The 24,953-nt window shown below is 41.1% G+C and overlaps 1 protein-coding gene across 1 annotated transcript in view; it reads left to right on the top strand.

The window, feature by feature from the left end:
- Positions 1 to 24,604, top strand: part of MYO1E (myosin IE) — a 155,069-nt gene extending 130,465 nt beyond the window's left edge. Inside the window, exons 23-28 of the mRNA XM_088443212.1 lie at positions 4,037 to 4,183; positions 5,631 to 5,791; positions 7,790 to 7,873; positions 14,155 to 14,359; positions 21,099 to 21,268; positions 23,577 to 24,604. Of these exons, the coding sequence (XP_088299338.1) occupies positions 4,037 to 4,183; positions 5,631 to 5,791; positions 7,790 to 7,873; positions 14,155 to 14,359; positions 21,099 to 21,268; positions 23,577 to 23,653 (844 nt within the window). The 3' untranslated portion in view covers positions 23,654 to 24,604. The remainder of the gene's footprint in view (positions 1 to 4,036; positions 4,184 to 5,630; positions 5,792 to 7,789; positions 7,874 to 14,154; positions 14,360 to 21,098; positions 21,269 to 23,576) is intronic.
- Positions 24,605 to 24,953: the final 349 nt, after the last annotated feature.

Genomic DNA, 24,953 nt, shown 5'->3' with positions numbered 1-24,953 from the left:
TCAGCGCAAACTAAGTCACACAGAACCTAGCGTGCTAAGTAGGGCTGTTTTGGTAGTGTATGAAGACACTTCTGTACCATACCCTCTGCACTTGCCCCCTTGACCTGTGCTTCTGGATCTCCTGGAAGGGAGGACAAAGGGGTGGCAAGTTTGGTTTACGTATGACCTGCACAAATTGAAAAGCGCAGCACAGATGCTCTTTTGTGACATCAGGCACCTGATTCTGTGCAAGTTCATCTGGCAGTGCACATATAGACAGTATATTCCTTCTGGTGAGGCCTGGGGGAGGGAATTGGAGGTCAGGCTAGTGATTTCAAAATTCTGGGCACATCCCCTCCATAACCTCACCATGCCCCTTCACTGGACTTTATATCTATTGTAACCACTCCACTTGAGAAATATCCTGGTAGCAGTAGGATGGACATAGATACAATATTTGTACTGTTTCCACCTTGCACAAGTTTGCAGTTGCATGCTCCATCCCAGGAAACTAAACATGATTCATTTTACAAGGGCTGCTTTTAAAGGTTGTGTAGTAGAAGTGAACCTTGAAATGTGCTTATGGGACAAGTTCAGGCACCTGTGTACACATATATATGATGGCAGATATTGCAGTGTGTAAATGAGCCACAATGAGTGTATTTATCTGCTCTTGCTTTCAATAGAATTTAAAAATGGCTAGAGCAGAAGATCCAAGTAATATTGTGGATGTAGAGCAGTATGAACCAATTGGTATCTATGAAAACTGTTTGTGCAGTATGAAGCATCTGCAAGACATTGTACTCTAATCACCATGAATAAGACAGTGCTCAGATCCAAGATAAAGTCTGCATAGGCGCAAAGGAATCTAGAAAGGCCATCGTGGATTTCTCCCCCTCCTGGCATCATGTGGTGACATCTGCTTTGACTTTTGTAGTTTCAGCTTTTGTAATTTCAGAAACTTTTCCTAAACTTTTTACTGAAGACTCCTGAACAGTAGGTGACTATAATGTGAGAGCCAACCACAAAGTTTACAGTCCTTTTCTCTTACACTCTTAGGCAAGAGAGAACATTTTTAAGAGAGAGAGAGCATAATTATCAGGGTCGGCAATGACAGGGATTTGCTTTATGTGATAAAGGTATAGGGCCGGTGGTAACCCTTGCCACGTTTTGCTGGTGAGGGCTCTTTCATTTCATTTATTTATTGCCATCCAGACATGGCAATAACAGAAAAAATGTGTAAGATACGTTGTCTTGATGAAGCATATTATAAAGGCTCAGTATTTTGAATATATTCTAACTTATATATGTATATACACACATATATCAGCCATACCATTAAAACCAGCTGCATAATATTGTGTAGGTCACATACACTACAAGCTGCGATGCATTATGCTTTCTTTCATATAAGTCATAGAGAAGAAAAGTAATCTCCTTTTGGGACTACACTTTGTAATAGTTATGTATACATATTTTAAAATATATATTTTAATGTTAACATATAAAAAGCAATAACTAATATCTTTTTATGAGTTGACTTTGACAGGTGCAGTGCTTAAAGTGGTCCTAGAGAAGTGGTGGAACTCCCCTAACCCCGGCACTTCATAAATAAAGGGACAGCGCGTGTCGTAAAAATGGGCGTGGTCTCAAAAGAAAGGGCCAATCTTATTCACATTACACAGCACATAGTACCCCTGATTCACATTACATCACATAGTAATGTCCCTTATTCATGTTATGACACACAGGAGTGCCCCTTATACACAATGCACACAGTAGTAGTGCCCCTAATACACATACTGCCCCCAGTAGTAGTGCCCCTTACACATAATGCCCATAGCAGTAGAGCCCCTTATGCAGTGCCCCCAGTAGTGGTGCCCCTTATGCAGTGCCCGCAGTGGTAGTGCCCCTTATGCAGTGCCCACAGTTGTAGTGCCCCTGTAGTAACCCCCCCGATAGTAATGCCCCCTGTAGAAGCAGTGCCCCCAATATAAATGTCCCCTGATATAATGCCCCCAGTGGTAATGCCCCCCTTAGAAGTAATGCCCCCAATAGTATTGCTGTCTGTAGACATAATGCCCCCAGAAGAAGTAGTGCCCCCTGTGGCGCACACATACACAAACGAAAAAACAACAACAACATTACTTACCTTAAACCTTGCTCTTGTGTTTGCTGCCATCTGGTCTGCCTGGCTTTTCCTCTGAACTATGGGGGAGACATCATGATGCCTCTCCCATAGTGCACACTGAGGGAGCCGAAAGCCAGAGCTCAGGAGTGAGCTCCAGGCTCTTTTTACCACTGCCACTGCGGGGAAGGAGCTGAATGCCTACTGGTAACAAAATCTCAGCGGGCGCCCGACAAATGGAGCCTTCCTGCAGCGCCGGGCTGAGGTGGGCCGGAGGAGGAGGAACTGATTCCGTCTCCAAATAGAAGTGACGGAGCACAGTTCTGCCCCGTTCTGGCCTACTTTAGTTTAAACCCTGTACAGGTGCCATTGTAATGAGATAATGTCATTCAGTTCACACTACACCTCTAGAAAGTCTGTATATGAACGAATGTAAACAAAATTGTTCAAAAGTTCTAAAAAAAATTGCTTGGAATGTCCTCATGGACTGTTGCTCCATTCGTAACAAAGAATAACTGAAAAGGGTGAGACAAGGGGGGAGATATATGAAGGGGCGGTAGGGGGAAGACTGGTAACTGCGCACATTAAGTGCTGCAGTTACAGCTTCCCTGCATGTAGTAATGCAGGGAAACGAGCAGGATGACAGGGCTGTCATTATCAGTGCTGCTATCTACAAGATTGTTCACATACTGCCTAGCATATAGGTGCGCTATCAGTGGCACTAACTGTTCCGACAGCTGCAGCTATCGATTTTGACAGCTGCAGCTGTCATTGTCCTAACTCCACAGCAGGGACAGCACTGTCCCTGACTGCGGCGGCTGCCAGGCTCCGGGCTGCATGTGAGATCTTGAGCATGTCCCGTGGAGCCGGCCAGCGCATCAGCACTAGGCTGATGCGCTGTGGGCTATGACCGGGAACGCCGGAGGGGGGGTCTTCACTCTCCCACTCTGGCAGACAAAATGTTCGTACGTCTCGTAGGTACTACTTCCTGCTTTGCCTCAGTAATGAGGCGAAGCAGGATGAGTTATAGCGGCACGATGCGTCTTCCCCAAAGTGCTTTCCAGTGTAATTAGTATAATAACACGTGCTCATAAAAACATGAAAAAATCCGTAGGATTAAACTTGTACCAAAAAATATATTATTAGGATTTTATCTAAAGTTCTCTAACCAGTCAACCAGGAATATTCCTCTGCAGTATTAAATCTGAGGTCCAGAGGGCTCCCACAAATATCCAAAAAATGAAAACAATACTGTTGAAATGTTAAAATTTATTGCTACATTTTTGTAAAGTTCTCTATGAATAAACTAACATATACTTCAGCAATGTTTATAGGCTTACAAAAAAATATTTATTTTTTTTCGAAAATTATCTCCTATTACACTTAGGCAAATTGTAGTCCACAAATGTTCCACCATCCATTTCTTTCCGGCTAGATCACTAACACACATGTTGATTATCTTGACTGTGTAGCTTATGAGATTAACCACAAATATACATAGCTATATGGGGAATAAGTTTACACATTTATTTGTTTTGTAACAAAGGCTAAAAATAATTGATGTTATCTAGGAGACTGAAAGCCATAGCCCAGAATAAAGGCTTTATTTTTCAATGTGCTAAGAGCTGTACAGGTATTGCTGGCAAAACTGTGTGTTTTTACTAGTCATAGTGCTTGTTATCCATTACCGCTCTAACCTCTTTAATATTTTACGTTAATTGCCTGCAATACGTCATTTTATAATGTAATGGGCATTAAAAAAATCATTGCTACAACATCTATTATAATAAATAGGCTCCTATGAGCTTTATTTATTTGCTACCTCACCTTTCCCATTGTTGAAACATGCCAGATTTGCCATAACACTTTATCTCATGTAAATGTCAAGTAGAGGATATAATTAATTTTGTCAACCTTGTATCTCTATAGCACATTGCAAGATGATTTTTTCATTATTCATGAACAAGAGTATGATAGTCTGCTGGAATCTCTATTCAAGACAGAATTCATAAGCCTATTATCCAAGCACTATGAAGAGAAGACCCAAAGAAAACTACCTCTGAAATTTAACCATACGTGAGTATCCAGAATACTCCCTAGATCAGTGGTTATCAAACTCGGTCCTCAGGACCCCAAACAGTTCATGTTTTGCAGGTCATCTGGCAGGTGCATAGGTGTACTCATTACTCACTGACACATTTTGAAACATCCACAGGTAGAGCTAATTATTTCATGTGTGATTCTGTGAGACCTGGAAAACATGCACTTTGGGGTCATGAGGACCGAGTTTGAGAACCTGTGCCCTAGATGATTGTGTGGAATCATGACGATGTTTATACTAGCACTGCATTAGGATGTATTGTATTAATATCCCTGACATGCACGTTGGTGATATGAGATCTATTATTGTGACTGTAATTATTATTTCATAGTTGTAATGTTTTTATTTTTTTTCTCTGTTTTAACACCTGAATGCAGGAAATAGATCCCCTTCTAATTTTTCCTTCACAATATGTAACAAACCAGTCATCTATCTAACCTAACTCTTCTTTAAATGGGAACACTTAGAAAAATGTTTGTACAGAAAACCTATGAAAATATAAAGTATCAGAAAAATAATTAGGAAAAATGCCTTTAATTTCTAAGACTGCACTGCCACTGGCTTTTTATAGATTTTACCAAAATAACTCCTTGTTCATGTTCTTCCAATTGTAAAGCGCAACGGAATATGCTGCGCTATATAAGAAACTGTTAATAAATAAATAAATAAATAAATGTTCTACTACAGGTCAGAACTTGGCGTAGGATAGGGTTCTTTTTAATGAAAGTTGCAGTGTGGTCAAGCCATGCCCCTTGATCACATGTGGGTGATGTAAATGTATGTCCCTCTGCTGAGCACCACAGCATGGGCCTGATTCAGAGTTCTATTCCAGCAGCTATGATTTTCGTAGCTGTGAATCTGCTAATTCAGCAGCGGCCGAGACTTGTACTGAGACGCCCATGTGAGAAATCGCAGCTGTCCGCAACTACATACACATATGCAGCAACAGACGCAGATCAAGCAAACATCAACTCATTGAGTAAGTCTATGGTCACTCAGAATGGCCGCAGTAACTGAGATGCCCGGAGCCATGTTTCCTGCATATGAGATTGCAGGTGCAGGATGTGACATGCCTGTGTTTTAGCCGACACTCCCCGTTACCTTCCCCAAATGCTCCCTGCCTGTCAGTCACACTGTGAATAAAGACCAGCAGCGTGTGACTACGGTAATGTACCTTGATGCGCAATCACCCTGGCAAAAAATGTCTACAAACAACATCGGCATTACGTACAACGCTGGGCCTATGTGTATAAATTACCTCCTGTACTTAGAAAATTATTAATTAAAATGGCAACTTAGTAATGATGTTCACACAACACCGTGCACCTTAAAATTCTGTCTGGAATGTATGGTCTGAATCACTGCTTGCATTTGTTATATTTAAACCACAATTCATATTGTTATAATGTGTATTTACTACAGACTTGATATGAAGTTAAAAAAAGAAAATTGGGGGCCATGGAGTGGAGGAAGTAGCTCCCGTCAAGTGCAATTTATTCAAGGCTTTGGAGATTTAGCCATACTGAAACACAGCAATAAGGTGCTACAGGTCAGCATCGGACAAGGCCTGCCGCGGAACTCCCGTAAGTAGCATTCATGTTGTCAGCCTACAGCTGCCTCTTCTATACCCTAATGGGAGTAGCGTCTTTGTGGAAATAGCCAGCTGCTATATATTCAGTGAGTCCCATGCAATTAGCAAAGTTATAGAAGATTATTAATTGAACACTAATAACCTTGATCTACAGCATCCCATTGTCTAACAAAAGAGCTGGCCATTGGTTGTGATCTGTAACTTGTACATAACTGTATGTTATTATGAAGAAGTGAAACTGTGTCTTGGCAAATGATGTAACTTACCATGATATAAGTTATCTCTAGTGTTCTGCTATAACATGGGTGGCCAACCAGTCAGAGGCATAGATAGAGCCAAAACATATCTGTAGCCAAGTTAAAGAGCCGATGCCACAAGGCCACGCCCCATTTTTGTGTGCACGCCTTTGGTATGACATTTGCAGGAGCCCGTGTTTAGTCACGCTGGGGGCGAACCCAGCACATTGAAAATACACAATTTACATAATCTTCCCAATATATATTTTTTTGCTTTTAACTTTGCTGTCATTTTTTATTAGTGGGACTTTTGACAATCCTTGTTTTCAATCATTTTTGAATGCCCCTTATGCAATGCCCCCTGTAGTAGTGCCCATTATGCAGTTCTTCCTGTAGTAGTGTCCCCTATAAGTAGTACCCATTATGCAATACTCCTGTATTAGTGCCCATTATGCAGTGCTTCCTGTAGTATTGCCCCTTATGCAATACCCCCTGTAGTACAGTAGTTCCCATTATGCAGTGCCCCCTGTAGTAGTTCCCATTATGCAGTGCCCCCTGTAGTAGTTCCCATTAGGCAGTGCCCCCTGTACTAGTTCCCATTATGCAGTGCCCCCTGTAGTAGTTCCCATTATGCAGTGCCCCCTGTAGTTGTGCCCCATATGCAGTGCCTCCTGTAGTTGTGCCCCATATGCAGTGCCCCCTGTAGTAGTTCCCATTATGCAGTGCCCCCTGTAGTTGTGCCCCATATGCCATGTCCCCTGTAGTTGTGCCCCATATGTAGTGCCCCCTGTAGTTATGTCCCATATGCAGTGCCCCCAGTACTTACCTCATCGCATCGCCGGCTCCACGCTGTCAGGTTTCCCACTGCCGCTGACTGGAACTATCTAGATCCAGCATGCATGCAGGCTCCTCACATCTGCATCACTGGGAACGCTGGCCTACGAAGCGATCAGAGGCTTCTCTAGCCTCTGATCGCTTCAGAGGCCAGCGTTCACAGTTGCAGTGGGGGTCTGCGGGGGCCCCGAAGCGCATCACATCAACAAAAGAGCCGCTATAACATTGTTTTCTCAGAATGTCCAGCAATATTGTTTCCTGTATTGTTTCAATGATGCTCCCTTTATTTTCATTTTACTTTTGGTCTCTAATGTGTACATTGCTGTCTAGGAGTGCAACCCAGTAATGCATACAGTACATAGTTGACATATATCAGTTATATATGCAGCATGATCGCTTCACACAATGAAAACGCTACTGAAATCATATGGCGGCAGTAATGACCGGTTTCCAGCTATTTGAAAATGTAGTCTTGTTTTAATATCATTGAAGACTGAGGAGTATATTTACTAAAGTGCAGGTTTTTAGAAGTGGAGATGTTGCCCATAGAAACCAATCAGATTTGACTTATTTATCTAGCACCTTCTAGAAGATAATAACTAGAATCTGATTGGTTGCTATGGGCAACATCTCCAATTCTAAAACCGAGCACTTTAGTAAATATACCCCTGCGCAGAAGGATACTGGAGGGGCATCTGGGTCATAGACCCGTAAGTCCCACCATCGCAAAGGGCCGCTCTTACCGACAGAGCGGCCCTTTGTGGTGATCGTCTTGCATACCAGCGTTACCAGCATCGCGAGTGCGATGCTTCATGCATCACGCCCAGGATGGTATAATGATCTTCTCCAGCTCCTTTTTATATGTATTTTGTTAGTTAAAGCATGTTCATGGACTGACAAATAACCCTTATGTGCTCCAGGGCCAACCAGAAGGAACATTGTTGAAGGAAGAGGTAACAGCCAATCAAAGTCCTACCCAAGTAGAGCTGCTCCACCACCTCCAGGTAGGGTATTTTATAGAGTTGTCTGTGAGTGAATGCTGACTTATAGATACTTATATGGGAGATAACTATGTTTATGAGGCACAATATTTAATGAGTATTTCACTTCTTGAACTTGACAAAAGTCTTTATAGAGGTATTCAGTAGGAATATGTAAAACATAAATGGTTTCTGTGGAAGACTGTGCTGATTGGCTATGCTTGAGGAAGCTTTGCATGCTGTAAAGTGACTTGAGATCTTCCTACAGATGAGCTCTCTTCTCTATGTCTGAATTGTACTTGATTTGCTTCCAGCATCCTGTGCTCCACATCCCAAACCACCTACTTCCTGTTCCTATAAATATGGTGTTGGATGCCGTCTCCTGGAGCAGCACAGTTATATAATTAAGGATAGCTTGTCATCCCCATGTCAGCAGCTCACGTCAGAGCTCTCAGTTTTATTATTTTTTTAAAAAGTGCCAAGGCTATACCAGTCTACAGTGTGTTGTAGGAAAGTACTGCAAAATAAAGGGTGTGTCCATGTGACATGTAGGAAATGTTCATAGTGTACATAGCATTACAGATAATTTCATACAAGGATCAAGATAATTCGAAGGAAATACAATAATTAACAGAACGGTTTCAAATTTTTTGGATGCTATTTTTCATTGTTTTTAATGACACCAAAGTTTAGTTATCAAACTCATGCATGAATAAACAACACAAAAAAATCAGAGAAGAGGAGGTCAAGTTGCAGGTATAGAACAATAAAATAGTAAAGGGTTGGAGCTTTAACAGTGAAAATCAAAAGAAACGCTTGTAGTTGGTATCAATATATAAATATTTTGTGCGTCTGACCAGCGCAAGCAGGGGGGGTTCCTGAGTACCCAGAACCCCCCCTGACAGACTGGAGAGCAGGCACCATCTTCTTAAGCCTCGCCCTCTTGCGGCAAAATGCAGAGGGTCAATCTGGAGGAAGCAGAGCTAATATGACATGATTCCATTAGAATCGCATCATTTGGCTCCGCCCCTCCCAACTGACCTGCGAATCGTGGCATTGTGTAGCTAGGGGGAGGGGCCTAATGACATGGTGCCAGCCTGCCAGGTTACATCCTTATCGAGTCTACAACCCGCAGCTGCAGCAAGGTAAGTGTGTGTGTAATGTGTGTGTGACATACTGTAAGCGTACGTGTGTGTGTGTGTGTGTGTGTGTGTGTATATATATATATATATATATATATATACATACATATATATTATGTGTGTGTGTATATGAATATATATATATATATATATATATATATATATATATATATATATACATATACATATACATATACATACAGCCATGGCCCAAAGTTTTGAGAATGGCAAAAGTGTTGGTTTTCACAAAGTCTGCTGCTTCAGTTTTTATGATGGCAATTTGCATATACTCCAGAATGTCACGAAGAGTGATCAGATGAATTGCAATTAATTGCAAAGTCCCTCTTTGCCATGACAATGAACTTAGGACCTGATTCAGACGTGCTCGCAAGGATGCGATCGCTCGTAGCTGACCGATATTTGCATTCTGCACATGCGTATGCATCACAATGCGCGTGTGCGCAAACCACTGCGACAGATCGGTAAGCGCCCGCCCGCCCAGCATAGACAGCCCAGATGAATGAGTGACAGAAGAGGCCGTTTGTGGGTGGTAACAGGGGCAGGCCACTAGAAACAGGGGAGTGGAGGTACGAACGCAGGCGTGCCTGTGTGTTTCAACGCCGTTTCAGAGGCGTGCATAATTAAAAGGCAGCGTCATTGTATACGTCACCTGGTTGTTTTTTACACTGAAGTGATCGCAGTGCTTGCGGCAGGGTATAGTCAACCTCAAGCACTGTGATCACATCCGATGGTGCTCGATGTACCAATGTTTTCATGCTCTTCCAGGAGATGACGTGCACAAGTGGGCGTCTTATGAATGGCTGGTGGGCGTCTGCATACACAAAGTGATCGCAGGCCAAGACATAGTGAACGTGCTAATGCCTTGCCATTTGATCACCTGCCTTGCTGGGCGTGCGCTGGATTTGCATACGCTGGGAGCGAGCGATCGCTTCTAGTGAGCGGCTCTGAATCAGGTCCTTAATTTAAAAAAAACAAAATTTCCACTGCATTTCAGCCCTGCCACGAAAGGATCAGCTGACATCATGTCAGCCATTCTCTCATTAACACAGGTGAGAGTGTTGACGAGACAAGGCTGGAGATCACTCTGTCATGCTCATTGAGTTAGAATAACAGACTGGTATCTTTAAAAGGAGGGTGGAGCTTGAAATCATTGTTCTTCCTTTGTTAACCATGGATACCTGCAAGGAAACATGTGCAGACATCATTGCTTTGCACAAAAAGGGCTTCACAGGCAAGGATAATGCTGCTAGTAAGATTGCACCTAAATCAACCATTTATCGGATCATCAAGAACTTCAAGGAGAGGGGTTCAATAGTTGTGGAGAAGGCTTCAGGGTGCCCAAGAACGTACAGCAAGCACCAGGGCCGTCTCCTAAAGTTGATTCAGCTGCGGGAACCAGGCACCACCAGTGCAGAGCTTGCTCAGGAACAGCAGCAGGCAGAGTGCATCTTCACGCACAGTGAGGCGAAGACTTTTAGAGGATGGCCTGGAGTTGAGAAGGGCAGTAAAGAAGCCACTTCTCTCCAGGAAAAACATCAGGGACAGACTGATATACTGCAAAAGGTACAGGGATTGGACTACTCAGGACTGGGGTAAAGTTCTTTTCTCTGATGAATCCCCTGTCAGAATGTTTGGGGCATCTTGAAAAACGCTTGTCCGGAGAAGGAAAGGTGAGCGCTACCATCAGTCCTGTGACATGCCAACAGTAAAGCATCCTGAGACCATTCATGTGTGGGATTGCTTCTCAGCCAAGGGAGTGGGCTCACTCACAATTTTGCCTAAAGGCACACATCCACTTACAGACCTAAAAATGTGCAGTCGTTTGACAGTCTGTGCTGGGCCTACTAGTGTAGGCACATCAATCATCCCCTAACATGCTCAACCTGACGTTCTCGTCAGGTTGTTCAGCATGTTCGGCCAATGATTGATGTCGTAAACAACCAGAGGGAGTGCGCATCGCTGGTCATTTCCGACATTACTGTGCCCGATTCTTGCATGATTCATGAACGATTGAAGGATAACGATATTGTTATTGTTCATTCGCTCACAGAAATCATCTAGTGGATGTGTGCCTTAAGAACACAGCCATGAATAAAGAATGGTACGAAAACATCCTCCAAGAGCAACTTCTCCCAACCATCCAAGAACAGTTTGGTGACGAATAATGCCTTTTCCAGCATGATGGAGCACCTTGCCATAAGGCAAAAGTGATAACTAAGTGGCTCGGGGAACAAAACATCAAAATTTTGGATCCATGGCCAGGAAACTCATCCAGATCTTAATCCCATTGAGAGCTTGTGGTCAATCCTCAAAAGGCGGGTGGAAAAACAAAAACCCACAAATTCTAACAAACTCCAAGCATTGATTAGTCAATTTAGTGCCATTAATACTATATTTAGCCTTTTGGGGTTTTGAGACCCAAGTGCATGAATATGCATTTTTTTGCCATTGACCATTCCTCTAGTCTACCTGTTGCATCACCTTTGTGTCATTTGCAAAAGGCGTACTTCAATACCATTTACAATGTCACCAATAAATATATTAAAAAGCACTTTTTTAAGGACAGATCCATGGTAACCATTCCCTCCTGTGACTGCACTCCATTTACCACAACCTTCTGTTTTCTATCCTGCAACTAAGATCTTATCCATTCAACAGTTTTAGAATCCAATCCCAAGCTTTTGAGTCTATTTAGCAGTCTGCAATATGGGACTGTGTCAAAAGTCTTACTATAGTCTAGCTAGGCTATTACTTTAGTCATCCAGTCAAATAACAAAAATTCAATACGATTTGTGGATTTGTTAATCATGATCTCCTCTCAGTAAATCTATGCTGTTCAATGTAATCTTTAGATGTGTTTGTAGTTACCAACCAGTTGAATTTTAATGAAATATACTGAACCTTTGGAAAAAATTAAAGTAGTTAAAGAGAACATTGTTAATTAAAATCTAAACCCTTAGTCCTAAATCTGACCGATGTAATGAATCTGTGTCCACAACCAAAAATAACTGATCAGATAATTGGTCTGAGCTTAGAATCTTCTTCTTGTGTTTAATGTGAATCAATGACTTGGAATGCCGCTTCCTGTAAGGAAATGAAATGAGAAGCGCCGGGCTTACATATGTGGTTACGTGGAAGCCTGTGCACATGTTATCAGATATCAAAGTGCTTTAGTGGGTATTACATAAAGGGCACTTCACAAATGTATTATTTAAAATATATTTGATTATTATTACTTATATTTATAAATATAGAAATGTAAAATGTGAAGAGCATGTCTACACAAAGGAAATAAAATATTCAAATCAATATTGGGAAAATCAAACACACTCAACTTTATAAACAAGGACAAATCAAAAAAGTCTGATATGAAAAGGCTATCTGAAACTTTATTGTTCGGTTACAAATCAATGTAACCAAGTTGTATTTGCAGTAGATTGAAATCTACAGCATTAATTTGAATGAGATATCATATATAATTGCTGCAGTTGGAGTGATGCTCCAGTACTCACTTTTGTGCATAAATATTTCAAAGCTCTCCCCGGGAGTCATGTGACATTTGCCTTCAGGCACCTCTGAATGACCTCTTTCCCTAGTTCCTGGAATGGTAATCTCACCAGTCAAGGCAACAGCGATAATGTTATTTTTCTTTTTTATTCCAGGTTAAATAGCTTGATATGTAAAAAAAAAAAATATGTATTCCTTACTGTAGACAAAGGTTGTGTAACTTGTGGCTGTCCAAAGCTTGTGGGGCCACAAGTACCAGAATGCCCTCTCTTCCATAGCCATGCAGACCTCACTGGGGTTTATAATTCTACAACAGCTGGGTTGCTGTATGAGGATATTAACCAGGTCACCCCATTTTTTATAATTCAGTCATTTGTGTTTATCCATGTATATTATTATATATATATAATTCAGTCATTTGTGTTTATCCATGTATATTATTATATTCTGGTCCTATCAAAATAGAGTGAGGCAAAGCTTCAGTACATTATTATTTATTTTTTTACTAGTAAATGATCCCTCAGTCTGCCTCCTGCTCTGACTGGTACTCATTGTCCTGTCCTTTCCCACCCCAGCTCAGTTCCATCCCGTTGTCCACCTGCAATCCCCACAATAGGTAATGCCCACCCCCTCAGTCCTTCTCCCCGCTCTCATACTTGCCTAGTTCTTGGCTCCTCACCTAGGTCTGTTCAGTCTTCCTCGTAGTGGGAGCCATGGCATCCACTGTGTACACATTGAGAACAGACTTTCTGAAATTATTCTCTAGCTATAGCTGTACTAATTTACTGCAGATAATATGGGGTAAATGTAATAGCCTGCGAGTTGCAGGTAGCTGCAAAGGTGATTTATGGTCACAAGATTTAAAGCAGCAATAATCTAAAAGGCAAAACCATCCTGGTTTTTCTTTTAAAAATTTTGACACTTTAAACCTAGCAGCTAACCGCCAAAATATTGCGGCTACCTGCAGTTTGCAAGCAATTACATTTACACCTAAGTCAGTCATTTCAGTCCCTGCCCCATTGGAGCTTACAGTCAAATGCACATACACATTAGTGTCCAATTCACGTGTATCTATAAGGAATGCAAGGTGTGCAGTGCACATGGGCACTTGAATGCAGGGGGCCCACACTGCACCCATGACTTATACTGACCTCTCCGCCAAAGCTACTATAATCACTGGGAAAATGGCATCCACGCCAAGTACCCAAAGTTCTGTGCATGTGCCAGAGCCCCCACCCGCCCTTACACCCCACCACCCCTTGTGGGAGGAAACCGGAGCACAGGAGGAAACCTACGGAATCATAAGGGTAGAACATACACACCAATGGGCTATGACCGGGAATTATACTTGTGTGCTGTGAGGCAGTAATACTGACCATTACGCCATCCGTGCTGCCACATGGAGGAAAGTGACAAATGTGCAGATCTGCACTCAAGCAGATTTACGTAATGTGATCTATATTACAGTTGGTTATAGGTAAGGTATGTTTACGGGAAATTTTCCCTTGTATGTCAGGGTTTATGAGATTCACATTTGTTTAAAAGCTCTTGTTCACATTTCCTGCTTGATGACCAAATTGTATTTCGATTGCCTTTTTTATTTTATTCCTTACAGTAATAACCTTTTCACTACAGGATCCCACCAGAATGGAGGGATACAGAACTATCAATACGGGCACCAGCAGCAGAAACCTGGAAAGCCATTAAATAACTCCAGAACCTCCCATCCAACTTTGGACCACCCAACTTTACCACGGCAAGTTTCTGGAGCAGCCGCCAGAAATCCCCAGCAGCCACAGAGCTTAGACTTTCTTCGTGTGCCAGACCAAGGTGTCGCAGGGTAAGACTTATTCAACAGCTAATTAAATTATTGTTACCTTTGGCCAATAGTCTATAATGAGTTCATTAAGCGGGAGCACTTTTTTTTTTTTTTTTTTGGATGGATTTACATTGATTGATAAACAGTCCTCCTCTTTTATGGGTATATAGCGTACTGTTAGCTTGATATTTAAATAGATTATAGAATAGCTTTATTGTGATTAATGAATGCTAATTAGTTTCCAACAGGGTTTCTTTCATGGTCTGCTGTATGCTTGAGCAAGATTTTCATTTTGTGGAGTTGACTGCCACCCTGTGGCCAAACATCCATTGTAGCATGTGCATATAAAGCAAGTTTTGCTAGAACTAAGACTGTTAGTTTTCAGTTCTTGCTTTTAATGTAAAGTGTTTCTCTAGGAAAGTCCCTGTAGAAATGCAGAGCATGGACCCTGTTATCTCTGAGCAGGATACTGCTCTGCTTTTGTTCGCAACTTAGAGGGGGCCATTTATGAACTGCAACAAATATGGAGAAATAATAGAAAAACAGGCTCTTTTCCTTTCATGACAAAGCTGTACTCCTTGTGATGGGAGGTGCTATAGTGGTGTTCCCTGGGGAAGGCAGGCTGACCACAGTATTGTGACTGCTTTTGTGAGATACTATAATGAAATTCAAGGGGTGGAGAGTATGATTTATTTCAAGGGGTTCTCATTTGAGTAAAGCTCCTGTGCAGGTACTGATGGGGATTAAAATATGGAATGAGGGAATAGCCCAATGTGTGAGCACAGTGGATTGAGTCACATTTGCACATAAAAATATAAACCGCTCCCCTGTATGTTTCCTGGTTGAGAAACGACACCTAACATCTGTAACCGGTTTTGTGAGGGTTTTTTTCCATTCTTAATTCCATTGTTCGTTAGTAATTTTAAGAAACACTTTGCTAGTCACTAGACACATTTGATTGATAATGGACTTTGGGATTTACAGCAGAGTGAATGGGAGACTTCTGAAGCTCCTACTGTTTAGACTTGAAGGGCTGAACGGAAGCTGGTGAAGCTTTCAACAAGGCTATCTGAAATTCTTTCAATGCTGACCTTGTTGAATTGGAAAACGTATATACAATTGTGAGCATTGTGCTCTGCACAGCATATTGACCGAGTGTGAAAGACCCTTTAATATTTGTAGGCCTCCATATTCATACACTTACTACATAAGTATTACATTGTCCTGTTTCTCAGGGAGCAATGGTGTTTTCACCATCAAAGGTGAAATTAACATTAGCGAGCAGAGAATTAGGGAAAAGGTCAATAAGGCACTGATAGGGCAGTGTATGCTGCTTTGATTTAAATGTAGTAGCTTTAGATTCATTGACATTTCTCACAGTCATCTAGAGTCCAGAATAAGTGGCACATTTTATTTTATTAGCCAACTTTTAGCTGTCATTCAAATATCTGTAAGAGAATATTTGTTTTAGTCAGAGACCGATATAAAAAATGTAATTGTCAATCAAGACCAACTGAAAAATTGTCTGAAATGTGTGTATCACCAGGAAATCCAGTTATGTAACAGTGGGTTGGTCTATGAGTTAGAGGCCACAAAGTGCCATCGGTATGATGGTACCTAGCAAGCAATGGGTATGATGGCACCTCGCAGCCATCACCGCTATTTCAATTGCCCTAGAATCTGGTCACTAAACTATCTACAGCTACATTTTACAGGCCATACAGATGTACCCAAATACATCTATCCTCCGTGTGCTACAAGCCGCGTTAGACATAACGTGAGCATCTCGGTAGCGCCGAGCGTCTTTTCGTGCAGCTTTTTCTCTTCAACTTTGTCTTATTCGCAAAGTGACACCAATAGGACGCACAAGCAGCTTATGCTGATTAAATATATATGTGACATGCCTATTTTCTGTGTGCAACTGTGGGTGTATCTGCTTTGAAAATGCTACATTACAGGGTCAGCGGCTGTGACACCAACGTAGCGTTTCCATGCAGATACAGCCGCAGTGGCACACAGAATATACACATGCCGCATATTTTAATCAGCAGAAGCTGCTTGTGTCCTTTTCGTGCCGCTTTGCGAATAAGACGCATTGAAGGGAAAAAGTTGCACGAAAAGGCGCTCAGTGCTACCAAGTTGCGCCACAGCATGGTGCAACTAGAAGGGCTGTTTAATGTACAAGGAGGCTAGATGTATGTGGACACGTGTATATTCTATAACGTAGCACACTTTTCCCACCACGGGAGCTCTCCTTGATCCCAAGCCCACTGCATCCTGTCTGTATAAAGTAAATATTTTTAGAAAACAAAGAGTTAAAATTAATAAAAAAAACATTTATTTGGCACCAGATTCCTTTTAAGGGATGTGCTTTTTATCTTTCTCAGTACTGAAGACAGCAGAAAAGCCCTTAATGACATTGCAGTTTAGAGTAAGATTATGTGATCAGGGATTTTTGCAGTGCAGTAAGCAGAGACATGGTCGTACTGTGAAGCAAAACAAGAGACCACAGTAAAATTGGCCGCTGTAAGTCAAAGACTCTTTGTACTCAGCAGCTGCTGCAAACCAACTTGATGTTTTAATACTGAGACAATGTTGATTTAACTACAGTAAGGCAGCAGTGTAAAAACCACAGCTCGCTATAAAATGTGCCATGAAACAAATATTACACACAAAAAACAGCTTGGGCAATGAAATTATACATACTCTGTAAAAACTGGTTGATAATTTACAGCAGAAAAAAATATATATATGTTTATGGAGAGTATCAGAGTCATCCAGAATGACACATTGCCAAACTTCAAAATCAGACTATTCTATATATTGCTACGTAGCAGTACATTTATTGCATGTGTGTTCTAAAACACAGCAGCCAAAGTTAATATAAACTTGCAAAGCCTGCTGTTGGTTGCAGGGTAATGTGGGTGATGCTTGTGGACAGGAAATGTAAATTCAGATTTACTTAAAAATTGTAGTAGAAAGAGCATTACACAAAAGTGAAAGAAATTTGCCATATGTTTGTTTTGTTGCTCTAATGGCGTTCTTACCTTTATATGACTTTGCTTTATTGGGCCAAATGTTCGTCCTCTTGCAACATTTACTAAATACATTGCGTATCTTGTATTGCCAGGACACATGATTTTTTTTTTCCATTTGTAACCTGCATGGTCTCTTCTAACACTTTCAGACCAAAGCCGGGGCTTTGACCCTGCTTTTTCCCAGGCTACAGCTCCCAAACCACTTTCACACTGCTCCTTGGTCCCAGGACGACCACTTTCACACAGAACCCGTGTTTGCACTGCCATATGTGTGAGTTATTAGAAGTGGATGTTTTGTTACAGACTGACAAAGATGAGCCATGAAAAGTGGCTGTCAGCGCTCCTGAACCGCCAATTAGATACTTTTATTGTAACCCGGGTGGAATAACCCTAGTCGCACCCTTTCAGACTGCAGGCGACCCGGGAATAACCCTGGTAGCGACCAGACTCAAGGCCCTGGCAATTTGGACACAGGTAGGCCCTTTCACAAAGAAAAAAGAACATGGGTTGACCCTGCTTGCCCCGGAAATATTCAGGGTCACAGAAGCTTGGTCTGAAAAGGGTATAAGACATTGAAGGGCACCATGCAGGCCTAGAGCCGCATGTTTCCTTCTGAGCCTTCTCCTTCCTCCTTTCTTGTCATATCAATTTATTATAACTTGTAACGCTGGAGTAAAATGCCTGCTGATACATTTTTACAGATATGGGTCTCATAATCTCAGAAAGAATTTAAAACAATACAGTTAAGGGCAGCCTCTTAAAGGCTAGAGAGCCACCCAATGCAGCCCCAGAAGTGTATCAGATTGTCTCTCACTGCTTTAGCATCTCAGAAGTCTCCAACCAGTGGATATGATATAAGAAAGAGGACCATAAATATCCTCCTGTCTTCGTCTCTTATTTATCCCAAGGGAGAGGAAAACAAAAAGAACATTTATGGCTCATTACCTTTTATGAAAATAGATCAAATATAATAAAATACCCTATCATAATAAAATATAAATACATTGGAAGCGTCGCCTAGCATGGCAGATGTGTTCTTGCAAGCGCCGCTTCATCCACCTACTAACCTCAATGCTCCATCTTTTATTCCGCTCCAGTGGGGTCTCCCTCACCACGAGCACCTACCCCTTCTCCATCACGGTTATCTGACAACTCTGACTGACATTGTGGGTCTGTATTTTATCCAGACTCCCATATAACACAGACATCATTAGTGACCACCATATATTACAGACAGCATTAGTGACCGCCATATAATATAAAGAGCGTGAGTGACCACAATATAATACAAAAGCATCACAGTGACTGCCATATAATACAGAGAGCATCACTGGCCGATTGCGTGCATATTAGTAACTGCGATCCAAGCTGAATCAGGCCCTCAGTTTCTACTCTGTGAGAATACTCTGTGAGGATACATTATTTGTATACTAAACTTTCTGATTATAGATCAGCTATGTGTACGGGAATTATTCTCTGCAAATTTAGTAAGTTGAACACAGTTGTATCTATTTTACAACACCATATACTTCCATCCCCTACTATATATATGACCCTTGTTATTTCTTGAATTTATGGGCTATTTTAGTCTTCATTCATGCTTGTTTACATTTAAGAATATCTTCTGGATAATGATTTTGGGTTTGATACAATATAATTAGTCCAGAAATAAGAGAGACACTTTCATCTCATAATGAAAAAAATTATATACTGTAAGGTCGGCGCAACCCTCCCCTGCAGCACTCAGCTCTCAGCAAGAAGGCACCAATTCAGAATTCACACATATAAAACAATGAGAGAGCCAGAAATTGCGCTTAGGAGTGGTCCCTCATAGATACTGACGAGCCCCTCCTAAGCGCAATTTCTGGCACTTTCGTCTCATACAAATTATTTTCACATTGTGTCTATTTTTCATATACGGGGATTATTATTAATTCCCAATTTCATTATTTTGTCATTTCAATTTTGTTATATCACAGTTCTGTTTCAATTGACTAAGTGGTTTTATATTACAGTCACCATACGTCAGCCCCTACTCTAGAGGCACACATTGTCATTGTCACTAGTGTTCATAAGATTAATCATCTACTTTTTTTCTTCACTTTTATGTGAACCTTTGAGAACTACAGTATTCTTTTAGTATAAGGTTATTGACTGAATAATATAATATTCAAGTCTAATATTTTTCCAAATCAAGCCTTTCATCCAACCTATATACAATGTTTATATGCTTGTATGTTTATATAACCATATTACGTGTGTGCGTTTGAAGATCAATCATGGTGTGGCCACATTATCAATTAATACTAAACAGGAAACCCTACTCTGACCGTGTTTAATAATCACACTCTAAATTTCGCTATGAAATGGGTTTACTTATTACATTGTAACAAATTAATTAAATTTGAGTTTTAACGTGTATTTTCACATATCAGTGCGTCTGTACACTACTCTTATCTTCTGCCATATTCATGTAGAACAAACATCCTGCTAATTTATATTATATATTGTGGTATTTGCCATATATAGCAAAATCTATGACATTATTTTGGTGTACATTGGTCAGGAACAAATAGGAAATTGATCTATCAACTACGTAATGTTACCATAGTACCACAATGCTTGGTAGGCACTGGTTATCATGCATCTTATTTTCTCATATGCTTTGAGTACTGCCTGTGAGGCAACGTGACATAGGATGTGTTGTGGCATTGTATCACTATGGTAATGCAACACATGATTAGATTTTCTATTAAGGTGCGCACACACATAGCGATGTGTTCCCGATCAGCCGATGTACACGATTTTCCCCTGAACTCTCCCCGGGAGCCCTCCGGCAAGTCCTGCACACGATTTGGTATGAAAAAGCTGCCAATGTGACACACGATCTATCGTGCCTCCTAACTACTCCAGTGCATCCTGACTTGAGATTGTCAGATCTGCCCTACAGCACGGTAGATCTGAAGATGCGATGTGCGACCTGCGGGGACGCACATCGCATCGTGATCGTGAGTGGGTACTCACGATTTCCTCACGATTTTGGCATATTTGACACAATCTGTCATTCCAATGCGTCGGAATCGGCCAGATCGGGTAAAATATCGCTATGTCTGTGGACACCTTCAGTTTCAGGACTACGGAAGGACCAATCGGAAGTCACAATCTCTGTGAAATAAATTAAGTGAAATATATAAGACATATTAGAGTGCAATATGGTATGGTTTACATAATGCACGCTCCTAGAAAACTTTATGGGCTGCACTGTAGATATTCTTAGTTCCAACTGGATACCATCCCATTTTAACAAAATCATATGTTAATTATTCAGCAATAAATGAATAATGGTAAATGTTATATATTTCTATACAATATATATAATTTTATATATATATATATATATATATATATATATATATATATAATATATTGTATTTTTGTATTTAATACAAACTATCCTATTGGCATGCAAGGTAAGCAGAGTCCAAACCTTAAAATTGTTATGCCTTAGACTCTGGACTCTGCACAATTACCTTTTAATCGTCCATGTCTGATACCTGTGAAACAGCCCCTATCTACTGATTAGTCTATGTTCATGCTGGAACATTAAAAAACATGTTGTTGTGTATTTCATCTGCAATTAGATAGTGGAGCTCATAGCAGGCAGTAAATCCCACAATGCTTTGCTATATATTTTCTCATTGTTTTCTTCTTATTGCTTATAGCGTACGTCGACAGACATCAAACCGACCGGCCCCAGGAGGGGGAAGACCCAAACCCCAGCCAAAGCCCAAACCCCATGTGCCACAGTGTAAGGCCCTGTACGCATATGATGCACAGGACACAGATGAGCTCAGTTTTAATGCTAATGACATCATAGAGATTATCAAAGAAGGTAATAATTTGTTCCGCACAAACTGCACACAATCACGCTCGGTCTGCTAACCATTGTGAGCACGAACCGATTGCCATAGATTTTTTTCCTCTTACTGTGCAGAAGGCTGTATTAATTTAATTTTGTGTAATTAAACGACAAACATAAAGAAGGCATTTATTCAATGTGTCAGGGATTCACTGCAGGACTTTATCTACTAAGTTTCAGGCAGCATTTGTTATGGTAAAGAAAACTGGGTTTACATTAAATTTACTTTAACACTTTATTTATTTTTTTAAGTTACTTCCAGTCCAACTAGAGTTGGACATATATCTGTTTTATTTGTATAAAATGTATATTTCTGTAATGCGCTTGGGATTCCTTTTGAGGCAGGTAATAGGAGGAAAGGGGTGAGTTAATGGTGGTGGGAAGGGTCATTATGCATAAGCTGAATACTGAAAGGGGGTGTTCAAAATATGCACTGATGATGATCAGCATCCACTTTCTGATTGGCTGATTGCGACTGTACCCCTCCCATTGTATATAAATCATTAATGTGCTGCTAGATTATATGAAGTGGAGGAATGGGAAGCCAACCGATGTTTGTATTTAATTAAATTATATTTCTACTTTTTTTATTTTTTTTCATTTGTGTCTGTATTACATGTTACTTACATGTATTGTACATGGTAAAAGCAACTTTCAAATTTAGTAATCACATTGTCCAGCCACAAAATGCTGACGCTGACTAATCTTATGTGCTTCACGCTGTGGGATGCCTGTTGCCCATCGATGACCTTTATAAGCTCCTCTCAATGCTCTTAAATGTGTACATCTAAGTTCTGTTTTTAGGATATATCTTCACAAATTATAAATGTGCCTAGGTTTTAGGCATGGTACTTAGTATTAATACCTCCTACTTATGTAGGACTTAACACATAGGCTTTCTTTATTATTCTTTAACCCTCACTTTAAATCTCACACTAGCGTGATGCCATGGAGCGGTTCTGCTGGGTTGGCCTGGGGGGTCCTGTGCCCTATATTTATTCCATAGAAGTGTTAGGGACCCTGCCTGATAGAAGACACCTGGACGCGGTGGGCAGGCCCATAATTATGGCCATTATTATGCAAAGAACCTCTTTGATGCTATTTAGCAGTTATATTATTAGGTTCAGCATGGTTAGAGAGTGCATTTCCTTTGTCTTTTTATGCTTGCAGCACTACAAATCTCAGCAGGTAGCACCTCACATTGTGCTTAGGGTGTGCAATCTAGGGCCCCGCCCCCTATGTACTGTGTAAACCTTATAAAATGGTAACTGCCTACACAAAACTAAAATTATTAGGCCTTAAACATACTGTATATACTCGAGTATAAGCCGAGTTTTTCAGCACATTTTTTGTGCTGAAAAAGCCCCCCCTCGGCTTATACTCGAGTGATGCTCCAGGACCACAATGAAAAGTACCTGCTTGAGGTGGGCGGCGGTAGCAGTGTGAGATATCCCCGGGGTACGCTGCCCTGTCTGATTCCACTGCGCTGGTGACCTGCTCTGCTCTGCACTGAGCGGCTTTCCCCCTGTCCGGTGCTGTCAGTGGGGGGCAGACGGCTTTCCATAGCACAGCGCTATGCAAAGCCGTCCACAAAGCTGCTCATCTGCTGGTAATACCAGCAGATGAACGGCTTTCCCGGCGATGATGCGGGAGCACGCAACACCGCTCATCGCCGGTACCTTACACACTGGGCGGCTTTGAGCTGAAAGCCGCTCTAAACACCAAGTTTGAGTGGCTTTCAGCTCAGTCGCCCAGTGTGTACGGGCCTTAACCCTGGCACTGCGCACCACAGTAAGCAGATGGATGTGAGCTTGCAGTATATGTTTCCTGTAGTCATTTTTACTGCTGCATTTCCCACCCTAGGCTTATACTCGAGTCAATAAGTTTTCCCAGTTTTTTGTGGTAAAATTAGGTGCATCGGCTTATATTCGGGTCGACTTATACTCGAGTATATACGGTAGATACTGTGTGTGCTGAATATACAAGAATAGTGTCCCTCTTTCCCGATGTGATTGGCTATCCAATAGTGAATGCTGTCTCTCTGTCTCTCCACTGGCTGGCTAGCTAGCTGTATTTTTGTATATGCCCACATGTTCCATATTCAAATAGTCTGTTTTAGAATCCAGAAAAAAGTTCATGCATGTCTGGCGCTCCATGCCTAAATAAGATTTTAGGTGTAAAGCTCCTTAAATATACCTAGTCCCAAGAATTCTGTATACATGTTCTATATGTATTTGCATGTGTTTACATAGCTAATGCACAACTTTCTTGTCACTCGCAGACAACTCAGGATGGTGGACTGGCCGACTACGAGGCAAACAAGGACTCTTCCCTAATAATTATGTCACCAAGATCTAGGATCAATAGTACAACTGAGACTGGACTTTAACTGTTCTCTATTTACCGCCTTCCAGTAACTCGTCACTGTCACATGGGGAACAGGGCCACACATTGAGAAGCCCAAACCAAATTACACCTCAGTGGCAGCTGAGCGCTGCAGAATACGGACACCAAAGCACTGAACTGGAAGCTATTTATTGCGTTTAATCCTATATTTGGACTAATTGCTGTCTGATGGACCATGATGCATTGCTGAGCAGTGTGTTGCAAACCTTTCCAGTAGCATGAGGGTTAAACAGAGTGAAGGGTTTGTCATAGCAAGTGCCTTTTTTTGTTTACTGATGTTAAGTTATAAGATGAGTTATATGCACAGTTCCTCTCTCCATGTGCATATGGATGAGGGAAATGGTTTCATATGCTGCTAACACCTCACTGACCAATGGAAGAAATTTATTACTGATTGAAGTGGGATACAGTAAGAATGTATGTTTTAATTATCAATAACTGACCAACTCCTAAGGCACTGCATATTGAATAAGATGTGTATGCGCTGCACGGTTGCATAGTCTTGTATTGGAATATGGCTGGTCCATGTTAATGTCTTGGTATAGAATGCTGTTACCTGTCACAGGAAGCATCTCATTCTTTTAAGCTGTAAATTTCTAAAGCAATTTACAAATATACAATTTTCAAATAAGCGTGTATGTGTTTTAAAAACATGTATGGATGTATGCCATAGGACTCCAATGTATCTATGGCTATTTTAGGGCTATTATATCAGGTACTTGCAAAATATGCACTTAGCACCATGTTTTTAATGCTTTCTAGCCTTTGCTGTTGCTTATACAATGGAAATTCCTTAGGTATTGCAAATTTCCTGAATGCCGATTAACATAAGCCAGCCCAATCAAAGCAGATTTGCTTTCATTTGCTTTCTGCACCATATAATAGGCTATTTAATAAACATATTTTGGCTTTACCCACCTGAGTCGTCCTATGTCTTTTCTGAATACAATTAAGGAGTGCGCATACACTAGGTCACATTATTAGACTCGTGTCTGACCTTAATCACTGTTCTATGTGGTACTTTTCTGACTGCATTAGCAGCAGGCCCCGATGTAAGCCAAACTTATTTGGCTGCTGGGTCCAACTGCTAAATGGACAGATCTCAGCAAATATAGCCACCCACACGTGTCTTCATAGTAGACAACAAGCCTGCTGCTCTAAACTTAGGCAGAGCAAAAGGATTGGCCTGAATGTGGCCCATCTCTTTTGTACAACTATGCTATCTGTTTCATTTCATTGTAAATTGTTTATC

The sequence above is a fragment of the Taudactylus pleione genome, unplaced genomic scaffold (assembly GCF_031769625.1).
Source record: "Taudactylus pleione unplaced genomic scaffold, aTauple2 ptg000019l, whole genome shotgun sequence".
Taxonomy (NCBI): domain Eukaryota; kingdom Metazoa; phylum Chordata; class Amphibia; order Anura; family Myobatrachidae; genus Taudactylus; species Taudactylus pleione.
The sequence above is the reverse complement of the archived record's forward strand: the minus strand, read 5'-3'. Positions and strand labels throughout refer to the sequence as shown.